Source organism: Staurois parvus, unplaced genomic scaffold, assembly GCF_062004578.1.
Source record: "Staurois parvus isolate SC_StPar_1 unplaced genomic scaffold, SC_StPar_1.0 ptg001103l, whole genome shotgun sequence".
Lineage (NCBI taxonomy): Eukaryota > Metazoa > Chordata > Amphibia > Anura > Ranidae > Staurois > Staurois parvus.
In genome coordinates this window covers 68,872-96,611 of record NW_028318899.1, presented here as the reverse complement: position 1 = coordinate 96,611, position 27,740 = coordinate 68,872, and the positions used below count along the sequence as shown (strand labels likewise).

Genomic DNA, 27,740 nt, shown 5'->3' with positions numbered 1-27,740 from the left:
GTTGATACCTATATCGGTTTATTCCCTGAATAAATCCCTTTTTGGCTTATGATTGGTATTTGGTATATATTATATACCTATTTTAATAAATATTAAATATGGGGCAATAAAAGTTTTTAATGGGGGTTAATTGTATTATTAAAGCATATCGTTATACATGGGTCATCCTTGTAAATATAGATATACATGCCCTTCATTGATTGTTGGAAGTAGGGGAAGTAGCGGCGGATCGCGGACGTCCTGTGTAGAGGGCTCCATGAAAATGGAGTTAATATGCACGCCCCTTGTAGATTAGGAGAGCGGTTATAAGGAAGTGCGGCCATCCAATACGGTATCCTGAAGAAGCCACGTGACTGTGGCGCAACGCGTCGACGTATAGGGGTGACGTGGTTCCGGGTTCGGACGCCATCTTTGGACACCTGTATACACCCATAGTACATGGGAACTGCTTTACCTTGCTGAAGGACATGTGAGTGTAATGTTCGATTCTACTGATGAAGTGTATTAAACGGTGTTGCACTATGGAGATGTGATTCTGTTTTTCATATGCGCCCTGTGCCTGTGTCCATTCTATGAGGGGTATTGGAGTGTAACTGACTGCCTGGAGGAGGATTTTGAGCGGTGAAGGCAGTGGAGGAGAATTATATCTGGCAGAGTCCGTTTTGTGAGGGGAGCTTTTGGAGTATTACTTACTGCCTGGAGGAGGATCATGGTCGGTGGAGGCAGTGGAGGAGAATAAATCTGGCAATTATATATATAAAAAAAGCTCTGTGACCCGCAAGGGTCGAATGTGGAAGGTGAGGGGGCATTTTGGCTATCATTGAGGGGAGTCACGTCAAGATTTCACGAAGAGCACTATTGCAGCATGGAGTGATATTATTTGAACACTTTTTATGTTTTTGCACAGTGTGGCATCACCATCCTATTTGTTTTTTATTTAAATTGGTCCGATTAATTGCATTTGAGTACCTTTTTTTGCACAGTTTAAGTAATATTAATCACTACACCACTAGGGATGTAATATACAGTGATGAGGATATTGCACTAGTTATTATTGTATTATTTGTATAAGAGGTAGTATTTATCACCTTTTTCACCAGCGTATATTTATAAAGGGGTTATTGCACTAGTTCTTTGATTATTTTAGTTGAGCGCTTCACCACTAATATAATTATGAAATGATGTCTGTTCAATCGCAATTATTCTTTCAGTTTCGTAAAGTGGATTCACCCTCAAGGGAGACTTCCCTCCCCTTCTGCTGCCTAGGTGAATGCCAAGCAAGGTCCTCCTTTTGCCTCCTGGGATATGTACTTCACATATCCCAGGAGGCTTATCACTTCATTCAGAAAGGAGGAGGGGAACGGGCCTAGCGCTGCATCATCAGGAGGCGCTCAAACTGAACCAGGGAGAGACGGCGGGCCTTCCAATGACGTCGCACAAGACCATGGCATTGCAGGACAGAAAGGTGTCAGAATACAAAAGAATCTCGGCAGGACAACACTGGATCCTCTGGGTGGGTGAGTATCAGGAATGGCCCACCTAAGCCATACGGTAAGCTGGGGAAGGGGGAGGGGAGAGGTGGCCAAAGATCCTCCTTAAATTTATTTAACCGTGATGATCAGATTCAATGGAAGGGTGCCTTCGTTTCTTCATTCGCTCTTGCTCCCATTGGTGAAAGCCAGTTTAAAAGTTGGCAATACAATTGTCAATTTGATCCCACAATTAGAAAATAGAATGGATGTTCTTAAAACACAAATTCTACTAGTGTATGGCCAGCTGAAATGTCCTTTTAAGCTGTGTTTCTCAATCTTTTTTCAGGCACGGCACCCTTTTAAAAGTATACAACATATTGAGGCAGGTTTAAAAACAACAGTCCCACTAGATGAGAAAAAAAAAGTCCTGATTGTATAGAGGACAGGAAAGTGTAACATGCAGAGGTCAGGAAAGTGTAATGGACAGAGTGTGGGGGTCAGGACAATGTAACACACAGAGGGAAGGGTTATGGACAATGTAACACACAGAGGGCAGGGATCAGGGAGGAGTGTGTCTGGTAGTTGCTTTAAAATAGAGAGAGTTCATCAGTGTATCCAGCCCCAATGATGTCAGATTAGATGAAACACTTAGGGCAGAGTTGTATGCAATGATAGAGTGGCAGTGTCCTGGGTGAGTCAGAAGCGGAATGTCCCGTGTGCAGGGGTCTGGAAAGTAACATACAGAGTGCGAGGGCCAGGGTAATGCAGCACGCTGAGTGGGGGGGGGGGGGCAGGGTAATGCAGCACGCAGCGTGCGGGGGGCCAGGGTAATGCAGCACGCAGCGTGCGTGGGGCCAGGGTAGTGCAGCACGCAGTGTGCGTGGGGCTAGGGTAGTGCAGCACGCAGTGTGCGGGGGGCCAGGGTAATGCAGCACGCAGCGTGCGGGGGGCCAGGGTAGTGCAGCACGCAGTGTGCGTGGGGCTAGGGTAGTGCAGCACGCAGTGTGCGGGGGGCCAGGGTAATGCAGCACGCAGTGTGCTGGGGGCCAGGGTAGTGCAGCACGCAGAGTTTGTGGGCCAGGGTAGTGCAGAGTGTGTGTGTGGGCCAGGGTAGTGCAGAGTGTGTGTGTGGGCCAGGGTAGTGCAGTGTGCGTGGGGGGGGCAGGGTAGTGCAGTGTGCGTGGGGGGGCCAGGCTAGTGCAGAGTGCGTGGGGGGCCAGGCTAGTGCAGAGTGCGTGGGGGGCCAGGCTAGTGCAGAGTGCGCGGGGGGCCAGGGGAGTGCAGAGGACACACACATCACTCTGCATCTGTGGAAGTTTAACGATCCTGAAAGCCAATCAAACGGCCAAGGCATGTAAACCCAGAAGGAAGACTGAGTGAAGATGGAAGCCATGTCAGCGGTGACGGAACGTGTCGCTGGAGGGCTTCATTTTAGGGTACTTCTGCCATAATGTGCTAGTAATGTGCACTGCATACTAGTGCGGTATGACATTCTCCTGCAGGGGCCAATTTTTTTTTGTTGTTTACTACCACTTTAAGGGTGGCTACATTGCCTTGCAGGGTCCTATAGAGACCTGCTGTAGCTATGCTTTCATAAGCGCTGTCTGGAGAGAACTACAGGATGATGAGAGGATGATTACGACATGACATGTGGAGCAGAGGAAGCAGGAGGTTGCAGATTTAAAATAATGTGTTTCTGGACTTTTCTGGTAGTAACCATTGTCCCGTGCAACATTTATCCATATCTATGTTTCTGGAAAACGTGAAGGCTTTAGTGCCACTTTAAAAGTGCTTTATGTGTTTTAACAAAAAGACATATGCTTTCCCAGTACACTGGTGTGAATGTGACCTACGAGAACAGAATGCTTTGGTATACTTACTACTAGAACAGTGGTTCTCAACCTGTGGGTCGCGACCCCTTTGGGGGTCAAACGACCCTTTCACAGGGGTCGCCTAAGACCATCGGAAAACACATATTTCTGATGTGTAAAGAGCAGCTGCTGTGCTGAAAGCAGCTACTGTGTTGAGAGCAGCTACTGTGTAGAAAGCAGCTACCATGTAGAAAGCAGCTACCGTGTTGAAAGCAGCTACCGTGTTGAAAGCAGCTACCGTGTTGAAAGCAGCTACTGTGTTGAGAGCAGCTACTGTGTTGAGAGCAGCTACTGTGTAGAAAGCAGCTACCGTGTTGAAAGCAGCTACCGTGTTGAAAGCAGCTACCGTGTTGAAAGCAGCTACCGTGTTGAAAGCAGCTACCGTGTTGAAAGCAGCTACCGTGTTGAAAGCAGCTACTGTGTTGAAAGCCGTATTGAAGGTAAAACGACACATGAATTATAATTACTGGGTAAAGAATTTTATGGTTGGGGGTCACCATAACATGAGGAACTGTATTAAAGGGTCGCGGCATTAGGAAGGTTGAGAACCACTGTACTAGAAGATGTTTATTTTGTTTTTGCAGGATTTTCCATTTAAAATTAAACAGCACCACCCCCCAGAATATATTCGGCAGTTTCCTCACCTGCGCTGCAGGACCAACACCTTTGGATCCCTACTGAGAATTCGCAGTGAAGCCACAGCAGCCATCCATGAGTATTTCAAGGTAGCGTGTGTGTGTGTGTTTGTTTTTTAGCAGCTGCTTTTGTGAAGTGCATTGTGTGTAAGGGCTTGTGTACATAAGTGTTGACAAATCTTGATGTTTTGCATTTGAACACATGCTAGTGAGTAGTGCTGGGTTCAAATGCAAAGATGGGTCTAACTTTCTTCACCTTCCATTCACATATATCTCAATAGGACCTGCTGTGTTAGAAGAAACACAACCCCAAACCACAACCCTAGATGCAGGATTAAAGTAAAACTATGGCGTCCCATTAAAAAAATATTATGTGCTGCAGCTTCTTCTCCTTTTTCCAGTTGCAATGGGCATTCTTTCAGGACTGGGCTTTGCTAACGATGTGCAAACGCAACTCAGTCCTGAAGTACTTTGAGCCCAGCCTGCATGATGGTGCACCCCCCCCCCCCCCCCTAGCTGTCTGGGCTCACAGGACATGGGCAGAATGACAGAGTGCTGTGTTCTGCCTTAAGAGGACAACCAGTTCTGGACTGAGGAGGAAGCCAGAGCATGGAGAGTGTAAGGCAGGCCATACATTATGCAATTTTCTTTTTCCTTCAACCGGGGTTGAAGGATAGAAAATTGCTCGATCTCCCCATCAGTCAGTGTTGATGGAGGAATCCTTCCCACAGCTCTATCGTGTTCTGCCAGCAGGGAGCCTTCCCCACAGGCAGAATGCAGTGATCACTGCTGGTGGCTATAGCTGCTGGCATTGATCGGGTGGAAAAATCCCAACAGGCTGGTTGTACCAAAGTCGCTTGATGGATCAACTTCAGTACAACCAGCCTGCCCTGCCCATAGATGGATTGACTTTCAGCGGGTTCCTGCTTAACCAGACAAATTTCGATCTGTCTATAGCGGCAGCTGTTTGGGCTCACAGGAGATGGGCAGAATGACAGAGTGCTGTGTTCTGCCTGGAGAGGACAACCAGCACTGGACTGAGGAGCAAGCCAGAACATGGAGAGTGTAAGGCAGGCCATACATTATGCAATTTTTTTTCCTTCAACCAGGGCTGAAGGACAGTAAATTGTTCGATCTCCCCATCAGTCAGTGTTGATGGAGGAATCCTTCCCACAGCTCTTTCATGTTCTGTCAGCAGGGAGCCTTCCCCACATGCAGAATACAATGATCACTGCTGGTGCCTATTGCTGCTGGTATTGATAAGGCGAAAAAATCCTGACAGGCTGGTTGTACTGAAGTCATTTGATGGATCAACTTCAGTACATCCAGCCTGCCCATAGACAGATTGACATTAAGCCGGTTCCTGCTGAACCAGACAAATTTTGATCTATGTCTTGCTTAAAGGGGAAGTTCCGCTTTAAGGACTGCTCCCCCGCTCCCCATTAAAGATTGGCACCTTTGGGGAGCGGGAACCCGAATTTGACAGGTACCCGCTCCCACTTCCGGTCCGATCACCTAGGCGATCGGAAGCGGAAGGTGTCCTCCCTCCCTCTAGTCTTTTGGGACACGTGACAGGTCCCAGAAGACTACAGGACCATTCATAAAGCGCAGCCCTACTCGCGCATGCGCAGTGGGTACCCGGCTGTGAAGCCGCAAGCTATTACAGCTGGGTGCCCACACTGAAGATGCCGGCCTCCTGGAATACAGGAGGGCCAGTGAAACGAGCTGCGGGGGTGAAGGAACAGCTATAACTCTTGTAAATTTTTTATGCCCAGCTCTGGGCCTTAACAAGCCACTTTGAGAATTGTTCAGGCTTTGCAATGTATTTTGAAGACTTTGCATTTGAATACGTGATAAAAACCCCAACCCAATACATGAGACTTATTACTTCTGCCACCAAAGCAGCTTTATAATTTGAAAGCACAGTGACCTGAGTATATACTAATATTTAGGGCCTGCAGGAGAGTGTAAAACTGGATACTAAATTGGGTTCACAAATGCCCTAGGGTCCCCTGTTTTCACTCAAATCTCACTAAGCAGCCCAAATCTCACCATTATCCATGTTACTTCTGATGTCCCGCTCTGGGTACTTTTGGAACTCCCAAATTGCGAGTCTATTCCTATTACAGCCTTGCTATGGCTTCCACAAAAAACACTCCCAGCCTCTGTTATGATCCGCCAGGTGGTGCCTCCGGCTGCCCACTTGTCAGACCTACCCAAAGCGTGGAGTCTAAGTCCCGGTCTGTGCTTTCGCCAGGGCCCCTGATGGTGGGGATGGACTTGTAACAGACCAGGACCAGGTCACGACCTCTGAGCAGGCCCACCAGTGGCAGAGGGAACCTCCGGGGATGTATAGGTACCGGGAGAGCCAGATGTGAGGAGGCCGGCAGGACCTAGCAGGATGGGTCACGAGCAGTGGTCCCGTGGGGTAAGCGAGGTACAGAATCGGCAGGCAGAGAGGAGTCAGGTCACACGCAGGGTCAGCAGGATAAGTCAGTCCGCAGATAGGTCAAACAAGCCGGGAGTCAGGAGGGGAGAAGGCAGAGTAGTCAGGGCAATCCGGGTCAAACACAGGAGAAGGCAGCGTAGTCAGGACAATCCGGGTCAAACACAGGAGAAGGCAGCGTAGTCAGGACAATCAGGGTCAATATTACAGGTTCAGGAACTCAGGATCACAGATAGACCTTGCGGCAATCTGTGACAGTGCAGGGCATCTTTAAATATTGCGCCCTGCACTGTCATTGGCCACACGAGGCGCGCCCGCGGCTCCTAATGCGCATACGCGGCGTCCTGTCAGCCGTGGTCCGCCGGGACCTGGTGCTTGTGTCCCGGCGTGAGCCGCCGCTAGTGCGCGTGCGCCGGGGGAGGCGCCGCGGCGGTCCCTGACAGCCTCCCTGAGCCCTTTAATGTCCCAAAGCTTGAAATTTGGGACTCAGTTTGGTACCTGGGCAACCTCCTGTCCCCTTTCCAACCTTTGTTACCAGTCCTAAATAACCCACTCCTCCCGCTGGGACTGGAACAACCAAGAACAATTACATGATGAGTGATGCATGGTTTTACACATGTACATCATTTTCTGTCCGCCTGCACCTTCCCTTCTTGGGCCTACCTACAAGAACTTCATGAAGCACCCTCTTAGGAGTTCTGTCGATACCTTCAAATTTGACACTGGATAATGATATTATATCGAACCTCAGCGTTTCCTTTTAGGAAAACAACCTTTGAACACATACACTATGGTGCCAAAAGTATTGAGACACCCCTCCAAATCATTGGATTCAGGTGTTCCAATCAACTCCATGGCCACAGGTGTTTAAAATTAAGCCCCTAGGCATGCAGACTGCTTCTACAAACATTTGAGAAAGAATGGGTCGCTCTCAGGAGCTCAGTGACTCCAAGCGTGGTCCCATGATAGGTTGTCACCTGTGCAATAAGTCCATCCATGACATTTCCTGGCTACTAAATATTCCACGATCAACTGTTAGTGGGATTATAACAAAGTGGAAGCAACTGGGAACAACAGCAACTCAGCCACCAAGTGGTAGGCCACGTCACATGACTGTGGCTGAACCGTACAGTGTGCAGAAGTCACCGACTGTCTGCAGAGTCAATAGCTAAAGACCTCCAAAACTTCATGTGGCCTTCAGATTAGCACAACAACAGTGCATAGAGAGCTTCATGGAATGGGTTTCCATGGCCGAGCAGCTGCATCCAAGCCTTGCATCACCAAGGGTAATGCAAAGCGTCGGATGCAGTGGTGTAAAGCACGGCACCACCAGGCACTAGCGTAGTGGAGACGTGTTCTCTGTAGTGACGAATCACACTTCTCTGGCAATCCGATCGATGTGTCTTGGTTTGGTGGTAACCAGGAGAACGGTACTTGCTTGACTGCATTGTGCCAAGTGTAAAATTTAGTGGAGGGAGGATTATGGCATGGGGATTTTTTTTCAGGGGTTCGGCTTGGCTCCCTAGTTCCAGTGAGGGGAACTCTTAAGGCGTCACCATACCAAGACATTTTGGACAATTTCATGCTCCCAACTTTGTGGGAACAGTTTGGGGATTGCCCCTTCCTGTTCCAACATGACTGCACACCAATGCACAAAGCAAGGTCCATAAAGACATGGATGAGCCAGTTTGGGGTGAAGGAACTTGACTGGCCTGCACAGAATCCTGATCTCAACCTAGGGTTGCCACCACATCCCTTTAAAACCGAACACTAAACTGAATAATTACTCAGATTACACAGGCTAATTTAGTGCAGATAAGGCTGCAAGTGAGTTTAATTAACACCTTAATCAGCCACAGAACCTGTGGAATTAATGTGTGTTTGGTTTTAAAGGGATGAGGTGGCAATCCTACCTCAACCCAATAGAACACCTTTGGGATGAATGCAGACTGTGAGCCAGGCCTTCTCATCCGACATCAGTGCCTGACCTCACAAATGCGCTTCTGGAAGAATGGTCCAACCTTCCCATAGACACCCTCCTAAACCTTGTGGACGGCCTTCCCAGAAGAGTTGAAGCTGTTATAGCTGCAAAGGGCGGGGCCAACTCAATATTGAACCCTACGGACTAAGACTGGGATGCCATTAAAGGTCATGTGCGTGGAAAGGCAGGCGGCCCAATACTTTTGGCAGTATAGTGTATGTGTACCTTGCCTTTTCTCCGCCATATATGCTGTGCTAAATAACAAGATCCTTGCCGATTATCTCCTATGTGGGCCATTGGGAAGGAGATCTTGCAATTTCAATAGATCTTGAGGATTAAAGTAAAGCGTGGTCAAACATAGCAAAATGCTCCTAACAGAACTGTATTGGAATCCGCTTCTAAAGTTCTTTTCAGGTGGTTCTGGGTCCCTTCCCACATAGCTCATGCAAACCAAACCCACAGCGATAGATGCTTCAGGGACTGTGGACAGCATGGTCCGCGGTATGTCTGAATTTGGTGTTCATTCCCGCAACTGACTGCCTTTTGGTCCAAGGCCTTTGGATTGCTCCAAACTCTATTCCATGTAATAATCCCTAAGGTGGCTCTACTACATTGCCCTATCCCAGGCCTGTTTTCATACCAACAAAAACTGGCCAAGTATTTATTTTTTCCTGCTAAACACACAACAGCCAAAGCCTGGAAGAAACTTTTCTGTTCCCTTCCAAGAAGTGAAGTAGCGTGCCTGGCCACATTGATGATTAAACTTGTCAGAAGTGACTCATACTAATGGCAGAGGAAGGAGGCAGCAGACAGAAATGACACTTGGTGCTCTGGATTGGGACAAGTACACACTATTGAGGGATATGCAACCACTTTAAAAATAAGTAAAGTCATTTTTTTACCCCAGCCAAAAACTAAGCTTCACAGCTGCACATGATAAATTTCAAGGGATTGCACTACTCCCAGCGCTGGTGCACCTACTCAGGCTTACTCTTGTCTGTGCTGCAGTTCACCTCCTGGTTATAAAAGACCAATCTAAGAGCATACATCTGCCTCACACACATACATAGCCCAGGATTTGCCCTCAATAAAGCAAAACTGCGTAATAGGAGCATAGTTATGTATTACTGCATCAGTACTTCTATGTTCCAAAGAGAGTCTGTGCCATTCTGGTCAAAGTGACAGTTTGTCTTGTAAGAACAATGCACCCCCCCCCCCACCACATGCAGTGTGCGGGCCTGAGTACTACATGCTGAGAGCAGATCACATGCTATGTTTATTTATTGGGGGCTCCAATGGAGGAGTAGAGCAGTGCAGGGGGGGAGGAACTGCAGCATAAGGTGAATAACACTAGATGTGGTGTTTCTCTTAAAACAGAACCGGTCACTGTGCCCATTTCAGGATGCACTTGACAGCTGGGCGAGATCATATGACACCCTCCCAGGATCATGCACCATGGGCTGCCCTGCAGTATGATCTGTCACTCACGAACCACTGCTGGTACCATGTGATTGCTGTGACCAATCAGCAGTAACACATCACATGGCAATTGCACTCCAATGAATGGCTTTCATTCATAGTCATTCATTGTAGGGCAGCACAGTGGCTAAATGGTTAGCACTTCCACCTGGCAGTACTAGGGTCGTTGGTTCGAATCCCAACCACGGCACCTCCTGCCTGGAGTTTATATGTTCTCCCGGTGCCTGCGTGGGTTTCCTCCGGGTAATCCGGTTTCCTCCCACACTCCAAAGAAATGCTGGTAGGTTAATTGGATCCTGTCTAAATTGACCCTTGTATATGAATGTGAGTTAGGGACCTTAGATTGTACACCGCTTGAGGGTTAGGGACTGATGTGAATGTACAGTCTCCGTTCATCACAAAGGTGTTCTATTGGGTTGAGAAGGGTTGCCACCTCACCCCTTTAAAACCAAACACATTAATTACACAGGTTCTGTGGCTGATTAAGGTGTTAATTAAACTCACAGCCTTGTCTGCATAGTCTTTCATTGTAGGGCAGCACAGTGACTAAATGGTTAGCACTTCCACCTGGCAGTACTAGGGTCCTTGGTTCGAATCCCAGCCACGACACCTCCTGCCTGGAGTTTGCATGTTCTCCCTGTGCCTGCGTGGGTTTTCACCGGGTACTCCGGTTTCCTCCCACACTCCAAAGAAATGCTGGTAGGTTAATTGGATCCTGTCTAAAATGACCCTTGTATATGAATGTAAGTTAGGGACCTTAGATTGTACGCCCCTTGAGGGTTAGGGACTGATGTGAATGTACAATATATATGTGAAGCGCTGCGTAAACTGACGGCGCTATATAAGTACCTGAAATAAATAATAAATAAATAATTGTGTACTATCGTGTTGTTCAATGTGATCACATGGTACAGAAACGGCAAATCACAGCCCACCTGTACCATGTGATTAGCTGTGGCCAATCACAGCTAATTACAACAATACACACTTGATGAATGGATTAATTCACAACAAATAGTTGCTTATAACAGTGATTTATGGATGTAAAAATCCTGATCACCTTATCAGAGTAGTACAGTGTTACTATGGTAACGCCTGTACTGCCCTGGTCACAGTATGTAAAAAAAAAAAAATAAAAAATGGTAAAAAAAATTAATTTAAAGTAATAATACAAAAGAAAAACAATTGCAAAAACTATTTTTTTACACAAATTGCAAACCAGCCAATGTCCCTAATCACTGTCACACCTATTATATGATGATGTACTGCACTGGTGACAGCATGTAAATAAAGATGTGAAAACAAAAATGTCTTTTTTTTTTTTTTTAATTCATTTTCAAAAAATTGTGACAAAAAAATTACAACTTCTTAAAAAAACTAGCAATGCCTCTTACTAAATACCTTGGACTGTCTACTTTCCAAAAAGGGGTCATTGGGGAGATATTTGTATTGTCCTGGCGTTTTCGGGCCTCAAGAAATGAGATCGGCCGTTAGGACATCAGGATTGATCAATTTTCAATCATACAGTATATCCCATAGTTTGTGGGCTCTATAACTGTCACATAGACTAATGTACACCGATTTGGCTTACCATTATCAAAGTTATGTAGCAGATTACCATACATCTTGGCTTACATTTATGAAGAAATTTCATTATTTGCAAAATTTTGTAACAGAAATAAGATTTTTTTTTTCCCCAAACTTTTCAGTCTTTTTTTTTTTTTCTTTCTAGTATTTATATAGCAAGTAGTAATAAACCCAGTGGTGATTAAATACCACCAAAAGAAAGCTTTATTTGTGTGAACAAAATTATAAAAATTTAATTTGGGTACAGTGTTGCATGACTGAGTAATTGTCATTTAAAGTGTGGGAGCACTAAAAGCTGACAATTGACCTGGGCAGGAAGGGGGTAAAAGTGTCTGGTATTGAAGAGGTTAAGGACTTCCGTATGTAGCACCCTGCTAGATAGCTAAGGGGAGCTAGATCTTAATTGTTAGGCAGAGGCTGAGTAGCAGCCTGGGTGCAGCAGTCAGAGGGAGGTCAAATTGTGGTCAGGGCTGAGAGGCTCTGCAGACCAATCCCTCTGGAATTTCCCCCTGCTCTAGAACTTTGGAGAAAGATCTAGAAGCAGTGGGTTGATCTGAGGAGTGGCTAATTTTTACTCTAAGGGGATCCTGGCCAATCCCCAACAGGAGGTTTGGCAAGGGGCCAGGACAACCTTTAAGAGTAACTGAGCCTGCTCAGCAGGGGGAGAGTTCAGGTGGGAGAGAGAGAGAAGGATGTGAGGCTGGAGGCAGGAGCCTGTGGGGGTCTGGATGGAGAGGGGCTCAACTACAGGCAGAGGACCTTGGAAGGCTGAAAGCTTGAGACTTCACCGGCCCCCTTGGAGAGGACAACCTGTGTAGTAGGGAAGTAGCAGCTCAGCTGGAAGGCCTGGTAGCAGCCACCGACCCACCGGCAGCACAGGAGAAGGACTAAGTGAGTAAACCTGCCCCTCCTGGGCCAGTAAGGGGAAAGGAGCACTCTAGTGGGGAGCTGGATTTGCTATCTTACCCAGGACTGTTTCACACTGCAGTGGCAAGGCACTGGATCCCCTGCCCAGGGATTCACCCAGTACAGCTGGATGAGGAGCAGAGTCATCTGGGGTGGTACTGCGAGAGATGCTGGCTGGCTCTCCAGAAGAAAAACTTTGCTGTAGAGACTCGTACATAGTTGCTAAGGAGTTTGTCCTCCGTTGCCATTTCCCTTGGATGGGGTAAAGGGGTGAATGGGATGCCCAAGTTCTAATAAAACTTCAAAACAAAGCTCAAGGACTGGTTACTGTCTCTTAATGCAAGTCTGTGTGAAGGAAATGCGTGTTGCCTGGCTGTACAAGGCTATAGGGGGACCCAAATCTCATGCAACTCCTAAGGGGGGTAGTGCTCCATGTATGATGTTTTAGCAGAATGGTAGAGGGACATCAGGGTCCTGAGAACATGGACTATCCAAGGCCCGTGTACATCGAAATCAGGGCGCAGCTTATCCAAACAAGATGATAATACTTGGAAGAAGCCCTGGCATAAAACGGTTCCAGATGACCATAGGCAGCAGATACATGAGCCTGCCAGTGTCTTCCCACATGTGAGAATGCATTCCCACAAATTATTTACCTTTAAATGTAGTTCTGCAACAAGGAATGCGCTTCCTAAATGTCCCCAAAAGATGGCGCACTTTATTCATAAAATGTAGGCATAGCGTGTACCGGACCTGAAAACCGAACTCTACGTACAAAATAACTGTTTTCATCAGTGGTGTCATTTTTTAAGTTTTTTTTTTTTTTTTTAGTAAGATTATTAAGAGCAAATGACAATCTACGTGTACGATTTATGTGACAACACCCATTGCACAGATGGTAGAGTCAGATTGTAACAGGTATGGTGAGAGGAGGGCTACTTTTACACTGATCTGCTGCAAAAACGCATAGGCTTTTTTTTAGCCTCCCTGCAGGTATTCCCGAGTGTAGCTCGGAGTTAACTTTCAGAACCACAAGCGGTAACCCCGAGCTACACTCGGGAATACCCTGCAGCGTTTCTCCGGGATCCCTCGATCACTTAACTTGTCCTTCGCTCCCGCGATGTCCCCCCTGCAGCATCCCCGGCCATCTCCTCCGGCCGATGCCGGCATCCGTCTTCTGTTCCCTGGGATGTACGGGACAGAACTGGCGGGAAATTTAAAAATTTTAAAAATGACATTCACTAATACACTAAAATCACATAGTATAACATTCCTGTATCAAACCATTTCACATACATTTTGTCCCGAGTGCTGTGTCCGGCGCCCTGCCTGCATTTTTACTGTTCTTTCTGCCTGGAACCTGTGAAACGTTCATGGCGTCCAAAAAGCGTCCCTTTTTAGGTCAAAAGCGGTTTTGGACCGGCTAGAGAACAGCGATAGTAAATTAGAACCACTTGCAGAATTGAGTGATAATGATTCGTGGGGGAAATTCATCATCAGACACTGAAAACGATTTTGCGACTTTGCTCAGCGATGTGCGAACTTGGCGCTCTATTTCAAATTTCAGTGTTTTTGGTTTGATTATATTATTGAATTGCATTTATTATATTATTATTTTTTATGATTATTTAATAAATTATAATTTATGATTTCGTGTTTCAAATTTTATCCTACCTGGGATGTTTACTAGACTCTTGTTCGGACAGATTTCAGTGAGTTATTCCTAAAAATTACAGCCTACAATAAAAAAACATTTCCATGCAAAAAAATGTACCGCTTTGAGCACAGAAATACTGACATTATCAGACTGCTAGGGAGGCTACAGGATTTAAAAACTGCACCAAAAACGCTTCTCAGAGGTGTTTTTGAGGCACTTTTTAGGCGCTATCCATTGATTTCAATGGGAAGGGGCATTTTTGGGGCGTTTTTTTTTTAACTCCCCTTAGATGCTGCAAGCAGGAGTTGTTACACCGCACTGCAAGCGCAATGCCTCAGTGTGAAAACATGAATAGATATACATTCACACACATAGGGAAGCATTTTTCTTGAGCTTTTCAGGAGCTTTTTTTTTATCACAAAAGCACTTCAAAAACTCCTCTGTGTGAAAGTAATCTAAGAGGTTGTGGAAAGTTAAATATGAATGCCTTAGATATAGTTATACATGTCAGTTTGATCACCTTTAGGCTTGGCTCACATCTGTGAGGTTGGTGCCGCTGTGGGACCCTCACAAATACTTGCAGCCGCACCACCCAGACAGAGGAATGCGGGACCCGCAGGCAGGTGCCATTAATTCTAATGGCGTGCCTCCCGCACTGGAAATCGCAGCCATACCGGGAACCTTGGTTCCCGTGCGGGCTGTGATTTCCCAAGTAGCGCAGGGACTTTTTTATGCATGTCCCGGCGCACGGTAGTCAATTCAAATGAATGGGCTTTCGTTCCCACGCAAATCACGGGCCGCATATATGTGAACCAGGCATATAGGAGTCTATGGGGGAGATTTACTAAAACGAGCACTCAGAATCTGGTGCAGCTGTGCAATCAGAAGCCAATCAGCTTCTAACGTCTGTTTGTTCAATTGAGCTTTGACAATGAGGCTAGGTTCACATCTGTGCGGGTGGTGCCGCTGCGGATCTGCACAAAAATCCGTGCAGCCGCACCACCCACACAGAAGAATGCGGACCCGCGGGTGGGTTCCATTAATTCTAATGGCACGACACCCGCATTGGAAAACGCAACCACACTGGGAACCGAGGTTCCCATGTGGGCTGCATTTTCAGAAGAAGTACAGGGACTTCGCTGCGTGTCCTGGGGCACGGGAGTCCTTACAAATTAATGGGCTTTCGTGCCCGCGCAAAACGCTGCCCGCAGGAACACGGATATGTGAAACCTGGAAGCTGATTGGTTTCTATGTAGAGCTGCACCAAATTTTGCACCAAACAGTTTTAGTAAATAGCCTTCATGTTTCTGAGCTAAACAAGTCTAAGATGACCTGTCATCTCTTAGGCTAAACGGTTGGCACTGAGCCCTGTCTAGTTACTGCAGCTATAAAATGCAGGGGATTGGAAGCTGATGTTTAAGTTCCTTATATTCTGCTTCCCTGGTTCTACCCTCATCAATATGCTACTTAAAAAAAAAAACCTTTCTGTTTTCATTACATATCTTTCTGATGTCATCACTGGGTCTCCATGCTTCCCTATGCAATGCAGGCAGATTATGGCTAGTGGGAGGGGCCAGAAGGGTGCTGTACATAGCTTCCAGAGAACATCACAGCACCCTGCCTCCATAGTCCTCTCTAGAACCCTCAGTCCTGATGAAGCAGTGCACCTGTTCATAGGAGGAGCTATACAAATATCAAAATGCCTAGGTGAGTGGGTTTCAGTCTGGAGGAGTGAGTGTTCCTAGGCAGGCTGTATTTGCATGAAGACCACCCTACTTAATGCCCATATATGATGCTCAGACTCAAATTCAAGGAGCGTGCTAGGGACAGTCAGGCTGCGGTGGAAAGATCTGGATGGTGCTGGATGTCCTCCAGCCAGGAAATGAGGTGGGCTCTATCTGAATGGCTGCAGCTTCTAATGTACATTGTAAAAAGCTCACAGTGTGCAATACAAGAGAGGAGCCGGTACAACTGTGCAAGACTGGAGGGAAGGCTGGAGGTCAGATCTAATGATGTGCAGGGATTTTCGGGAGTTATGTTGCTGTGATGCCGGCAGTGTTGGTGCAATGTTCCAGAATGTGACTTCACACCTCTCTTCTCTCTATATAGAGCCATGGGTATGTTCACATCCACACCCCAATAATTACTTCTAATGACTGTGAGGGAGCAGGAGAGCTCTTCCAGGTAGGTGCTTTTGTTTTTGTTTTTTTTTCTTTTTAAAGAGGGACCTGTGGCCCCCAGTAGTCAGTATTGTCTATAGTTTATTTCTCATTTTTGTATTTTTTTTTCTTTAAACTCTTATAATGGATTATCAAATGTGCTGCCTGTAACTTTTGTAGGGGGACTGCAAGGAGCACTGAATTGTAGAGGGACTTTAATGGTCTCCTGTACCATGTCTGCAGTCTCTGACCATCTCCTGTATCATGTCTGCAGTCTGACCATCTCCTGTAGTATGTCTGCAGTCTCTGACCATCTCCTGTAGTATGTCTGCAGTCTCTGACCATCTCCTGTAGTATGTCTGCAGTCTCTGACCATCTCCTGTATCATGCCTGCAGTCTGACCATCTCCTGTAGTGTGTCTGCAGTCTCTGACCACCTCCTGTAGTGTGTCTGCAGTCTCTGACCACCTCCTGTAGTGTGTCTGCAGTCTCTGACCACCTCCTGTAGTGTGTCTGCAGTCTCTGACCACCTCCTGTAGTATGTCTGCAGTCTCTGACCACCTCCTGTAGTATGTCTGCAGTCTCTGACCATCTCCTGTAGGATGTCTGCAGTCTCTGACCATCTCCTGTAGTGTGTCTGCAGTCTCTGACCATCTCCTGTAGTATGTCTGCAGTTTCTGACCATCTCCTGTAGTGTGTCTGCAGTCTCTGACCATCTCCTGTAGTATGTCTGCAGTCTCTGACCATCTCCTGTATCGTGTCTGCAGTCTGACCATCTCCTGTAGTGTGTCTGCAGTCTCTGACCATCTCCTGTAGTGTGTCTGCAGTCTCTGACCATCTCCTGTAGTATGTCTGCAGTCTCTGACCATCTCCTGTATCATGTCTGCAGTCTCTGACCATCTCCTGTATCATGTCTGCAGTCTCTGACCACCTCCTGTAGTGTGTCTGCAGTCTCTGACCACCTCCTGTAGTGTGTCTGCAGTCTCTGACCACCTCCTGTAGTATGTCTGCAGTTTCTGACCATCTCCTGTAGTGTGTCTGCAGTCTCTGACCATCTCCTGTAGTGTGTCTGCAGTCTCTGACCATCTCCTGTAGTATGTCTGCAGTCTCTGACCATCTCCTGTAGTGTGTCTGCAGTCTCTGACCATCTCCTGTAGTGTGTCTGCAGTCTCTGACCATCTCCTGTAGTGTGTCTGCAGTCTCTGACCATCTCCTGTAGTATGTCTGCAGTCTCTGACCATCTCCTGTAGTGTGTCTGCAGTCTCTGACCATCTCCTGTAGTATGTCTGCAGTCTCTGACCATCTCCTGTATCATGTCTGCAGTCTCTGACCATCTCCTGTATCATGTCTGCAGTCTCTGACCACCTCCTGTAGTGTGTCTGCAGTCTCTGACCACCTCCTGTAGTGTGTCTGCAGTCTCTGACCACCTCCTGTAGTATGTCTGCAGTTTCTGACCATCTCCTGTAGTGTGTCTGCAGTCTCTGACCATCTCCTGTAGTGTGTCTGCAGTCTCTGACCATCTCCTGTAGTATGTCTGCAGTCTCTGACCATCTCCTGTAGTGTGTCTGCAGTCTCTGACCATCTCCTGTAGTGTGTCTGCAGTCTCTGACCATCTCCTGTAGTGTGTCTGCAGTCTCTGACAATCTCCTGTAGTGTGTCTGCAGTCTCTGACCATCTCCTGTAGTATGTCTGCAGTCTCTGACCATCTCCTGTATCGTGTCTGCAGTCTGACCATCTCCTGTAGTGTGTCTGCAGTCTCTGACCATCTCCTGTAGTGTGTCTGCAGTCTCTGACCATCTCCTGTAGTGTGTCTGCAGTCTCTGACCATCTCCTGTAGTGTGTCTGCAGTCTCTGACCATCTCCTGTAGTGTGTCTGCAGTCTCTGACCATCTCCTGTAGTATGTCTGCAGTCTCTGACCATCTCCTGTAGTATGTCTGCAGTCTCTGACCATCTCCTGTATCGTGTCTGCAGTCTGACCATCTCCTGTAGTGTGTCTGCAGTCTCTGACCATCTCCTGTAGTGTGTCTGCAGTCTGACCATCTCCTGTAGTGTGTCTGCAGTCTCTGACCATCTCCTGTAGTGTGTCTGCAGTCTCTGACCATCGCCTTACTGCACACACCCAGCACAGTGACTGAGCTGTCAAAAACAGCTCTTAATCTCTACTAATGATTAGAAACAATTATGTGACCACTATGATAGCCAATTGGCTAGTATTTCTAGTAGAGATCGATGCTTTTACCCTAATCAATGTTCCCACTACAGACAGCTGAAGTCTGAGGGCTGCACATCGTATACCAAAGGGCCGCAGGTAGTGCACCAGGGGTTTAGGGGATAGAAGAGAGAGTGTGGCTGATTAGGGTTAACTAAAGCTGGTCATTCACTAGTAGAAGTTTGTTTAATTTGTTGTGTTTTCAGAAAGTTCATTCAACTTTCTAATCATTTCTAAGAAGGCTTGATCCCAGGCCACGCACTATGTGTCCATTGGCACACACACCGTACATCTCAGCCTCTCTCCCTCATCTCTGGATTTGGTTGACAGCAGCAGTGATCACATAAAAAAATCCGACAGGATGCTTATACTGAAGTCGATCAATGGATCAACTTCAGTACATCTAGCCTGCCCTTAGAAGGATGGAATCTTGGCCGGTCCCTGCTAAAAATCCGACAGGCTGCTTGTACTGAAGTCGATCAATGGATCATCTTCAGTACAACCAGACTGACCTTAGATGGATGGAATCTTGGCCGGTCCCTGCTAAAAATCCGACAGGCTGCTTGTACTGAAGTCGATCAATGGATCAACTTCAGTACATCTAGCCTGACCTTAGATGGATGGAATCTTGGGCAGTCCTTGCTAAACCAGCCCAGATTCGATCCATCTATAGCCGGCTTTAGTTCTTTCTTGTGATTACACCCTATCACCCCTAGGAAGAATGAGTGTGTTAGCTGCAGCTATGGATGCCATTAGAAATCATGGGTCCCTGTACAACCTACATGACAAGTTTCCTCCCCCTAGTGTCACCTCATAAAGTTTAACCCCCCCAAGGATCTCCATATAAACTTGAAGTCCATGGTCTGGTGTCATCATAAACTTCAGGGGACTACTGCAAGCTGTCAAGCTGGGAGCTACACACAGTCCAGCGGTCCTCGACTGGAGTCAGCAACTGGACCCATCTCACCTGAAAAGAGAGGCTTACCTTTCGAACGTCCTGCAAATCCTGAAGAGTGCGCTGTCTTCTGCAGTTCTTGCTCCGTAATGCACCAGTGATTGTGTTGTGAGGGACAATTCCCAGCATATACCTTCCTCCCCTCCACTGACCATCAATTGCAGAAGGAAGCTGAGGGGAGGAAAGAAGGAGGAGAGTATACAGAGAAGAGATTTATGCAGGCCATACACGGGTCGAATTCCAAGTTCTCTTTAGAAAATCGGAAATTTTGTGCATTTTGTAATCCGATGGTGCCGCCATTGATTTTGAAATTCAACCAACCAAGCCATCAGTTTCACTTTGTGTTGCTACAGAAAACAATTTTGGTGGCCAAGAATTTTCTTTTCTTTCCAGGTCACAGCTCACGCTCATTTCTTTTTTCAATCAACTTTCTTGCCCGATTCTTCCATCATTGACTCGAAATTTGTTTGTTTTTCAAAAAATTTCCAAGGTGCCCAATCACTCAAATTCGATAGTCAAACAGAAGTCGGACGTTTCTGTGACACACGGTGCGAAATTCAAATGAAAAATGAAAAGAAAGGATTTTTGAAAGACAATTATTTCGGAATTCGACCCGTGTATGGCCGGCTTTAGACAGTCAGTACATTGGGCCCAGGCCCCACTGCTGACCCTGTAGGGCCCAGGCCCCCCTGCTGACCCTGTAGGGCACAGACCCAGTGCAGGAGTACTGCCTGCACCCCTGTTGACAGCCCTGGCTGCAACATATGTAGTAACAAGACAGATCTTTAACAAATGTTGCTTGTTGCAGGTTGTGAATAAGGACCCTGCTTCAGGAGATGATGGTGGATTTTTCGGGGTTCCTGCGTTCCTCACTGTATCGGGCCAGCTACATCTGGAAGTTATGTCGGGGTAATGCTTCATGTGTGTTTTTTGTATGGTGCAATAATTCCAAAACCTTTAGGGAATGTCACTGAAGGCAATCCTTCCAGTTCAGATGGAATATAACACATTCTGGTTTCTGATTTCTTATCAAGAGTGCCACTGGAGGCATAGAATTGTGTGATTGGACAAGGTGGAAAGACAGGGAAGTACTGTCACCCTCTCCACCTTATCCAATCAAAGAACACTTTGCAGTCTGAATGGCGCCTGTGCCGAGTGGCTGACCTCCTGTGTTCAGGATGCAGCAGGGCTGCCCCAGACCCGGAAGCTTGTGGAGATCACTGGAGTAGCAGTGTCTGCTTCATGGATTTCCAGCTTCTAGAGCAGGGGTGTCAAACTGGCGGCCCTCCAGCTGTTGCGAAACTACAATTCCCATAATGCCTCTGCCTTTAAGAGTCATGCTTGTTACTATCAATCTTGCAGTGCCTCCTAGGACTTGTAGTTTGGCAACAGCTGCAGGGCCGCCAGTTTGATACCCGTGTTCTAGAGGGATCCCACAGATATGGTGTATACATGGTTATATTGTCCAAGTTGGAACAATGTAATTATATAAAGTATCCATACCTGGAATTCATCTTTAAATTTGTGTCTCCCATGGCATCACAATCCCATGTATACATCTTTTAAGTTTGGTTTTATTATTATTATTATTATTATTATACAGGATTTATATTGTGCCAACAGTTTGCGCAGCGCTATACAAAATGAAGGGAGACATTACAGTTACAATACAATTTGGTACAAGAGGAAACAGAGGGCTCTGCTTATTAGAGTTTACAATCTAGTGTTCAGTATAACAGGACACCAGAGGTTGTAATCCATCAACATAAACATTTACTTGTAAAAAAAAATTTTATTTTTGCAATGTGACGGAAGTCACTTTGGGTGGGGGGCCCATGGAACACAGCTCACTTTGGAGAGGTGGGGAGACCCCTGTCTCAGCTCCCCATATCCCTCTTATGTGTAAGTCACCCTGTGCCTGAACAGGGTGATTTGGCCTAATATTGGAGTGGGGGGTTGTGGATTGTTTAATGTCATGTGGTTGCATCCCATTGTTCTATTGTGTGTCTTACTTGGGAGCAAACTATTATGGGATGTATGTGTCTATGTGTATTGGCTTGGTGGGGGGTGTCTGCAGCAGCCTCCCTCCTGATGGGACTGTCTGTTGGTGTGTCTCTTGTTACTAAAGGTAGATTGCCTCGCCCTGTGTCATTATGCAGGGAGGGGGGGTTGTTCCCTTGAATGTATATATCTTGTATCTGTGTTAAAATAAAGTAGTCTATTTCCTTGTTTTACTTCAAGACTGGTGGTGTCTAGTCTCATATGGTCAGCTGTGGTGTCTGGTGTCGGTGTTCGGACGGGGAAGCAGTATCCTAACGGAAGTACCCAAGTGCAGTCGGGGTCTGGTTCCATTACATTGGTGGCAAGCGGTGGGATTGTGCTTCCTGGCTGTGAACACATCCAAACCACCACCGGATTCTAGATCAGGAAAGTAGACATCGGTCACCCCAGTGGAGATATGGACCTGGCATCAGAGTTCCCGGGGCTGCTGCGGATCGTTCTTGCAACATACCCCAGGACTGTGTCTGCGGATTAGTGCCTGGAGCTGAGGCAGCAGATTCGGGTAGTGCTTTGGAGTGGAGCCCTCCAGGTTGCTGGTGTGTACAAGGGCAAGTGCTATCCAACCCCAGGGGAACGGGCCAGGGACCATCGGAGGTTACGGATGCCATTCCTGGGAGAGCGACCCCAGGAGCAATGGGTGACTGAGTTGGACTGGCTGGTCCAGCAGGAGATAGAGCTGGACAACCGATATCGGGCTCTGCAATGATATGCAGAGCAGAAATATTTAGGGGTGACAACAGAATGCTCTCCGGAGGGATATGACTTTGGTGGCCCTGGATTGCTGTGGGAGAGCCTTACAGATCATTTTGTGTTTGTCGAAGTAGGAGAACCTACCCTTGAGGACTTGCAAGAAGACCGAGAGGCTATGTTCGGTCTCACGGGTCTCACAGCTTGAACCAGATCTGGAATACCTGCTGATGAAAGAACAGCATCTGGAAAGGGCATACAGGCAACTGCTAAAACATGTTCAGCAGCATGCCCAAGAATCGTCAGTGGAAATTCCAGAGACTGGGGATTTGATAGACTTCTCTGCTGCGGATAAACAACCAGGTGAGCCTCCAACAGAAGAGCTGGCAACAGGGCCAAACAATACTGAACTCTGCCCAGCACTGGTAACATCTTCTGAGTTCCACGGACAGGAGATGGTGAACCCCCTATCCCCAGACACCAGTTCCAGAGACTAGGGATTTGATTGACTTTTCTGCTGAGGAGGAATCAGCCAGTGCTCCTCCAGCAGAAGAGCTGGTATCAGGGCATGGCATTGTTGACCTCTGCCCACAACAATCAGCACCGCAGGAGCTACAGGAAGAGGATGCAATCGGCACCTCACAACTGCAGCTTGAGCTGATGTCCGTGGATGGGACTTCGGTCTCCACTGACACAACTCCAGAAAAGGGTCTGGCATTGGTGCAGGAGGATGTCAGCCTTACTTTGCAAACACTGGGAGGTGTCAAAGTGGATGAGACTACAGTCACCACCTGGATACCCCAGGGATGTTGGGCAGTTGGCCCAGATCCACAACAGCATGATGGAATCGGCCCAGCCACCCTGTCTTCTCTTCAGCGGCTGAGAGGACTTCAGGGAGAAGGACCAGCCCATACTTCTCCCCAGCGGCGGGTATGTTCTACGAATGAGGCAGAGGTTGGCTGGGTGAGTAATGCTATGTTTGGGACAATTTGTTTGGGCAACTCTGTGGGTGCTGGCATTGGGGGACTGGAAGTACAGACTAACTTCAGAGTCCACTTCCTGCGTTACTCTCCTGCCAAAAGGGGAGATATGTGACGGGAGTCACTTTAAGTGGGGGGCCCATGGAACACAGCTCACTTTGGTGGGGAGACCCCTGTCTCAGCTCACCATATCCCTCTTATTTGTAAGTCACCTTGTGCCTGTTAGGGGTTCAGGGTGATTTGGCCTAATATTGGGGTGGGGGTTGTGGATTGTTTAATGCCATGTGGTTGCATCCCATTGTTCTATTGTGTGTCTTACTTGGGAGCAAACTATTATGGGATGTAGGTGTATTGGCTTGGTGGGGGGTGTCTGCAGCAGCCTCCCTCCTGATGGGACTGTCTGTTGGTGTGTCTCTTGTTACTAAAGGTAGATTGCCTCGCCCTGTGTCATTATGCAGGGAGGAGGGTTGTTCTCTTGAATGTATATATCTTGAATCTGTGTTAAACTAGTATATTTCCTGATTTTACTTTAAGACTGGTGTCATCTAGTCTTGTTTGGTCTGCTATGGTGTCCGGTGTCGGTGTTCGGACCAGGAAGCGGTATTCTAATGGAAGTACCCAAGCGCAGTCGGGGTCCGGTTCCGTTACATGCAATAATCAAATATAGAGCCATACAATGTTGTATTAAAAAAGAAATAAAAGATATGTATATGATACATTTACAGTTGTGCTGAAACATTTGCACCAGTGCCGAGATACGGTCATCTAGAGCCCAGGTGAATATGCCAAACTGTGCCCCTCCATGATGTGTGAGCATTATGTGTCAGCAAGAATTCCCCCTGCCCCTCAAAAAAAAAACAATAATTTCCATGCTTACCCCCAAATTCCCTCTCCTTCCAGTACAAATCCACCTCCCTGCTGATATTCCCCCTCCAAGCACCCATTTTTGTCCCACATCCCCCTCTCACCTAAAACACTCTCTCTCTCTCTCTCTCTCTCTCCTTCAATAGGCCAATTAGTACTGTTCAATCACTTATTAAGAAATGGAAAATTTGGGGATCTCTTGGTACCAAGCCAAGGTCAGGTAGATCAAGAAAGATTGCAGCCACAACTGCCAGAAGAATTGTTCGGAATACAAAGAAAAACCCACAGGTAACCGTAAAAGACGGTGTGGTTGTTTCAAAGAGCACAATATGACAATATTTGAACAAAAATGAGCTGCATGGTCAGGTTGCTAGAAAGAAGCCTTTACCAATACCACATTTGGAGAGGGGTCAACAAGGCCTATAGCGATGAGAATACCACCCCCATTGTGACGCATGGTTATGGCTCACTGATGTTTTGAGGATGTGTGAGCTCTAAAGGCACGGGGAATCTTGGGAAAAATTGATGGCAAGTTGAATGCAGCATGTTATCAGAAAATACTGGCAGGCAATTTGCATTCTTCTGCGCAAAAGCTGCACACGGGACGCTCTTGGACTTTCCAGCACAACAGTGATCCTAAGCACACGGTCAAGTTTCCCCTCCGGTGGTTACAGCAGAAAAAGGAGAAGGTTCGGGAATGGGCATCACAGTCTCCTACCCTTAATATCATCGAGGCACTCTGGGGAGATCTCAAACGTGCTGTTCATGCAAGATGACCAAAGACTTTGCATGACCCGGAGGCATTTTGCCAAGACAAATTGGTAACTATACCACCTGCTAGTATTCAGGGCCTCATAGACAACTATTACAAAATACTGCGCATTGTCATTGATGCTAAAGGGGCAGTACACAGTATTAAGAACTAAGGGGATGTAGACTTTTGAACAGGGGCATTTCACTGATTTACTTGTTGCCATGTTTTGTTTTATGTGTATACAATGTTCAGCGAGCGCTAGATAAAAAGCAGCGATTGCATATGCCTTTAAGAAGATAAAGTAATAGTGCAGCTCTAAAGGTATAAATGAAATGAATAAATAGGTACGAGGGATCAATGGTATAAACATAGATATGGATAACTCCAAACTGTGCCCAATGACTAGGTATGCGTTAAAATAAAGACTATGAAAGATGTATAAAGAGTTCAAATAAATATGGTCAAAGTTCAGATAAACATCAAGGGTTATCGGCAGGTGACTCTGTTATTCCCAGTTAAATGTGATGCAATACTCCAGTAGTGTGCATGAAATAGGTAAAATGCGCACTCACCAGATGCGCATATGTATAGTGCATTGTATACAATAAATGGTGGTCTTTCTGGGCTCCCTTCTAGGGTGGTACTGGATACAGTGAATAAGGGGGAGAGAACAATGTTCTTGGACAACTTGCCAGCCAGCCTGCTAACAACCGAATTAACCTGTCTAACAGTATGCGTTTATAACGGGTTTAGTTAGCACACATTTGCAAATACATACGTAAACCACAGGGCCACGACACGGCACCCTGATAATCTGTGGTCCTAACTCTACAATTTGTGAGTCCCCATAGTAGAGGCACATGCATTTAATGGATAGATCAAGGGCAGGTGAACCTGAGGGAGCCACCCCTCTTAAAGGCAAAGGAGTGCCCTGGACCCCAGCAAGTAGCACAATGGCAACCAGGGTCCTAGTGCACCCACGTACCAAAAACTCAAACATGCATAAAAGTGGCCACCCGCCCAAGTCTATAACTAAATTGTAGAGTTAGGACCACAGATTATCAGGGTGCCGTGTCGTGGCTCTGTGGCTTACGTACGTATCTGCAAATGTGTGCTAACTAAACCCCTGTTATAAACGCATACTGCTAGACAGGTTAATTCGGTTGTTAGGCTGGCTGGCAAGTTGTCCAAGAACATTGTTCTCTCCCCCTTATTCACTATGTGATGCCTGTTTATGTGTCCTTGCTTCATAAGCCAGTTATAGACTTGGGCGGGTGGCCACTTTTATGCATGGTACTGGATACAGCTTAGGGTTAGATGGCCTTCCTCTGGGTTACAGGATGATGATGGCACACCCCTTTTGAGAACGTACCATAGTACGAAACGCGTCAAGGAGGAGCCTGCACGCCGTGACATCACGCCGCCGGATTACGGAGGTACGGCGGCCATTTTAGAGTACCAGCTGGTCAGTTTATTCAGCAGCTTTATGCTGCATGCATTTGCTTTTACCCTGCCTTATATCTGTGCATGTGATCATTTTGGCATTTTATTCGTGTAATACCATTAAAACATTCCTTAATCACCACACTATGGGCATACCCCCCTTCTTTGCTCCGCATTCAGCACTTTAATCCCCCAGAATCTCCCTGGTGACCATCCCAGTGCCTGGAAGAGGTTGATTTATATATCTCCTAAAGGGAACCTTCGGCTTATCATCATCCTGTAACCCAGAGGAAGGCCATCTAACCCCAAGCTGTATCCAGTACCACCCTAGAAGGGATCCCTGACAGACCACGCGCTATATATATATATGCCAGACACGTCCATCGTATTGCCAGACAGAGAAGCGTCACTAGTATGAGGACAGAAGAAAAGCCGAGCCTGACAAGTGACAAGAGGCGATTATGAAAGTGGAGGAGAGGAAGCATATCGGCATTGATAGACCCTTCATCCCACCGAGAGATATACATTGAGCCATTTTTGCCAACCATGAGAGTGGGAGGAAACACGTGCTGGTGAGTGTACACCTGATAGGGGGAACACCATTTTCTTTTCTCAAGTGGTGGTTACTTTGAGAAGTGTGAAGAATCGTTTGGCGGATAAGGGTCGTTCTTTGGACTTTTCTTGGGACTATACACTTATCTTTATTCATTTTATATTTTTTTTTGTCTCCACACATATTTTCACGTATATATTTATGCACTACTGGATCACCTTTGAGTGCTCATTTATGTGTTATATTTGATATTTTTTTGAAGTAGCAGCATTTTGTTTTTATTCATTTTATTTATTTGTGGTTTATACAGTACATTGTTCACGCTTATCGCTCTGTTTTTCACTTTCACATAGGAGACGTTCAATATTAAGGTATAATCATGGCCCTCCCCTCATATCGTACAACGCAGCAACCTAAGAGGGGAAAAAACGGAATTGTTAAATATAACAAAAGTATTGCCTAAATTCAGTTAAATCCATTTCTCCATAGACATAACAGACCCTTTTAGATTGTAAGCTCTAATGAGCAGAGCCCTCTGATTCCTGTTGTATTCAATTGTATTGTAATTGTACTGTCTGCCCCTGTGTTGTAAAGCGCTGCGCAGACCGTTGGCGCGATATAAATCCTGTATAATAATATTATTGATAATAATTATTATTATAAAAAACTGAATTATGTTTTGTGTTTTACGATTAAGAATCCTCTTCTCATTTGTCTCCACGTCCAGCGCATTCACAAGAGTGTTCACCTTCGGGCCGACGTTTAGAGCTGAGAATTCGCAAGGCCGGCGACATTTGGCGGAGTTTTACATGGTAGAGGCTGAAATTTCCTTTACAGAGAGTCTGGAGGACATCATGCAGGTACCTTGCAAGTTGCTGCGTTTCACGTGAACCTGTCATTTTTCCAGTTGATCAGTATGCACCCAATTGATGCACAGAGGGTGCAGGCAGGGGGGAGGTTTACTAAGTGTACAGTGAAAATACAACGCAACTCCTCTGGTCTACTACAATTTTTGTTGTGTTTGCATTTGAACCATTTTTT

At 46.6% G+C, this 27,740-nt stretch overlaps 1 protein-coding gene across 6 annotated transcripts in view; it reads left to right on the top strand.

Annotated features, from left to right (window-relative positions):
• The window catches only part of LOC149440253 (asparaginyl-tRNA synthetase-like), a 142,873-nt gene that overhangs the window by 54,354 nt on the left and 60,779 nt on the right, over nt 1-27,740 (top strand). For all 6 annotated transcript variants that reach the window (XM_089658854.1, XM_089658856.1, XM_089658852.1 and 3 more), the window contains 4 exons: nt 3,928-4,068; nt 16,144-16,218; nt 20,166-20,266; nt 27,427-27,559. In XM_089658854.1, the coding sequence (XP_089514980.1) occupies nt 3,928-4,068; nt 16,144-16,218; nt 20,166-20,266; nt 27,427-27,559 (450 nt within the window). The remainder of the gene's footprint in view (nt 1-3,927; nt 4,069-16,143; nt 16,219-20,165; nt 20,267-27,426; nt 27,560-27,740) is intronic.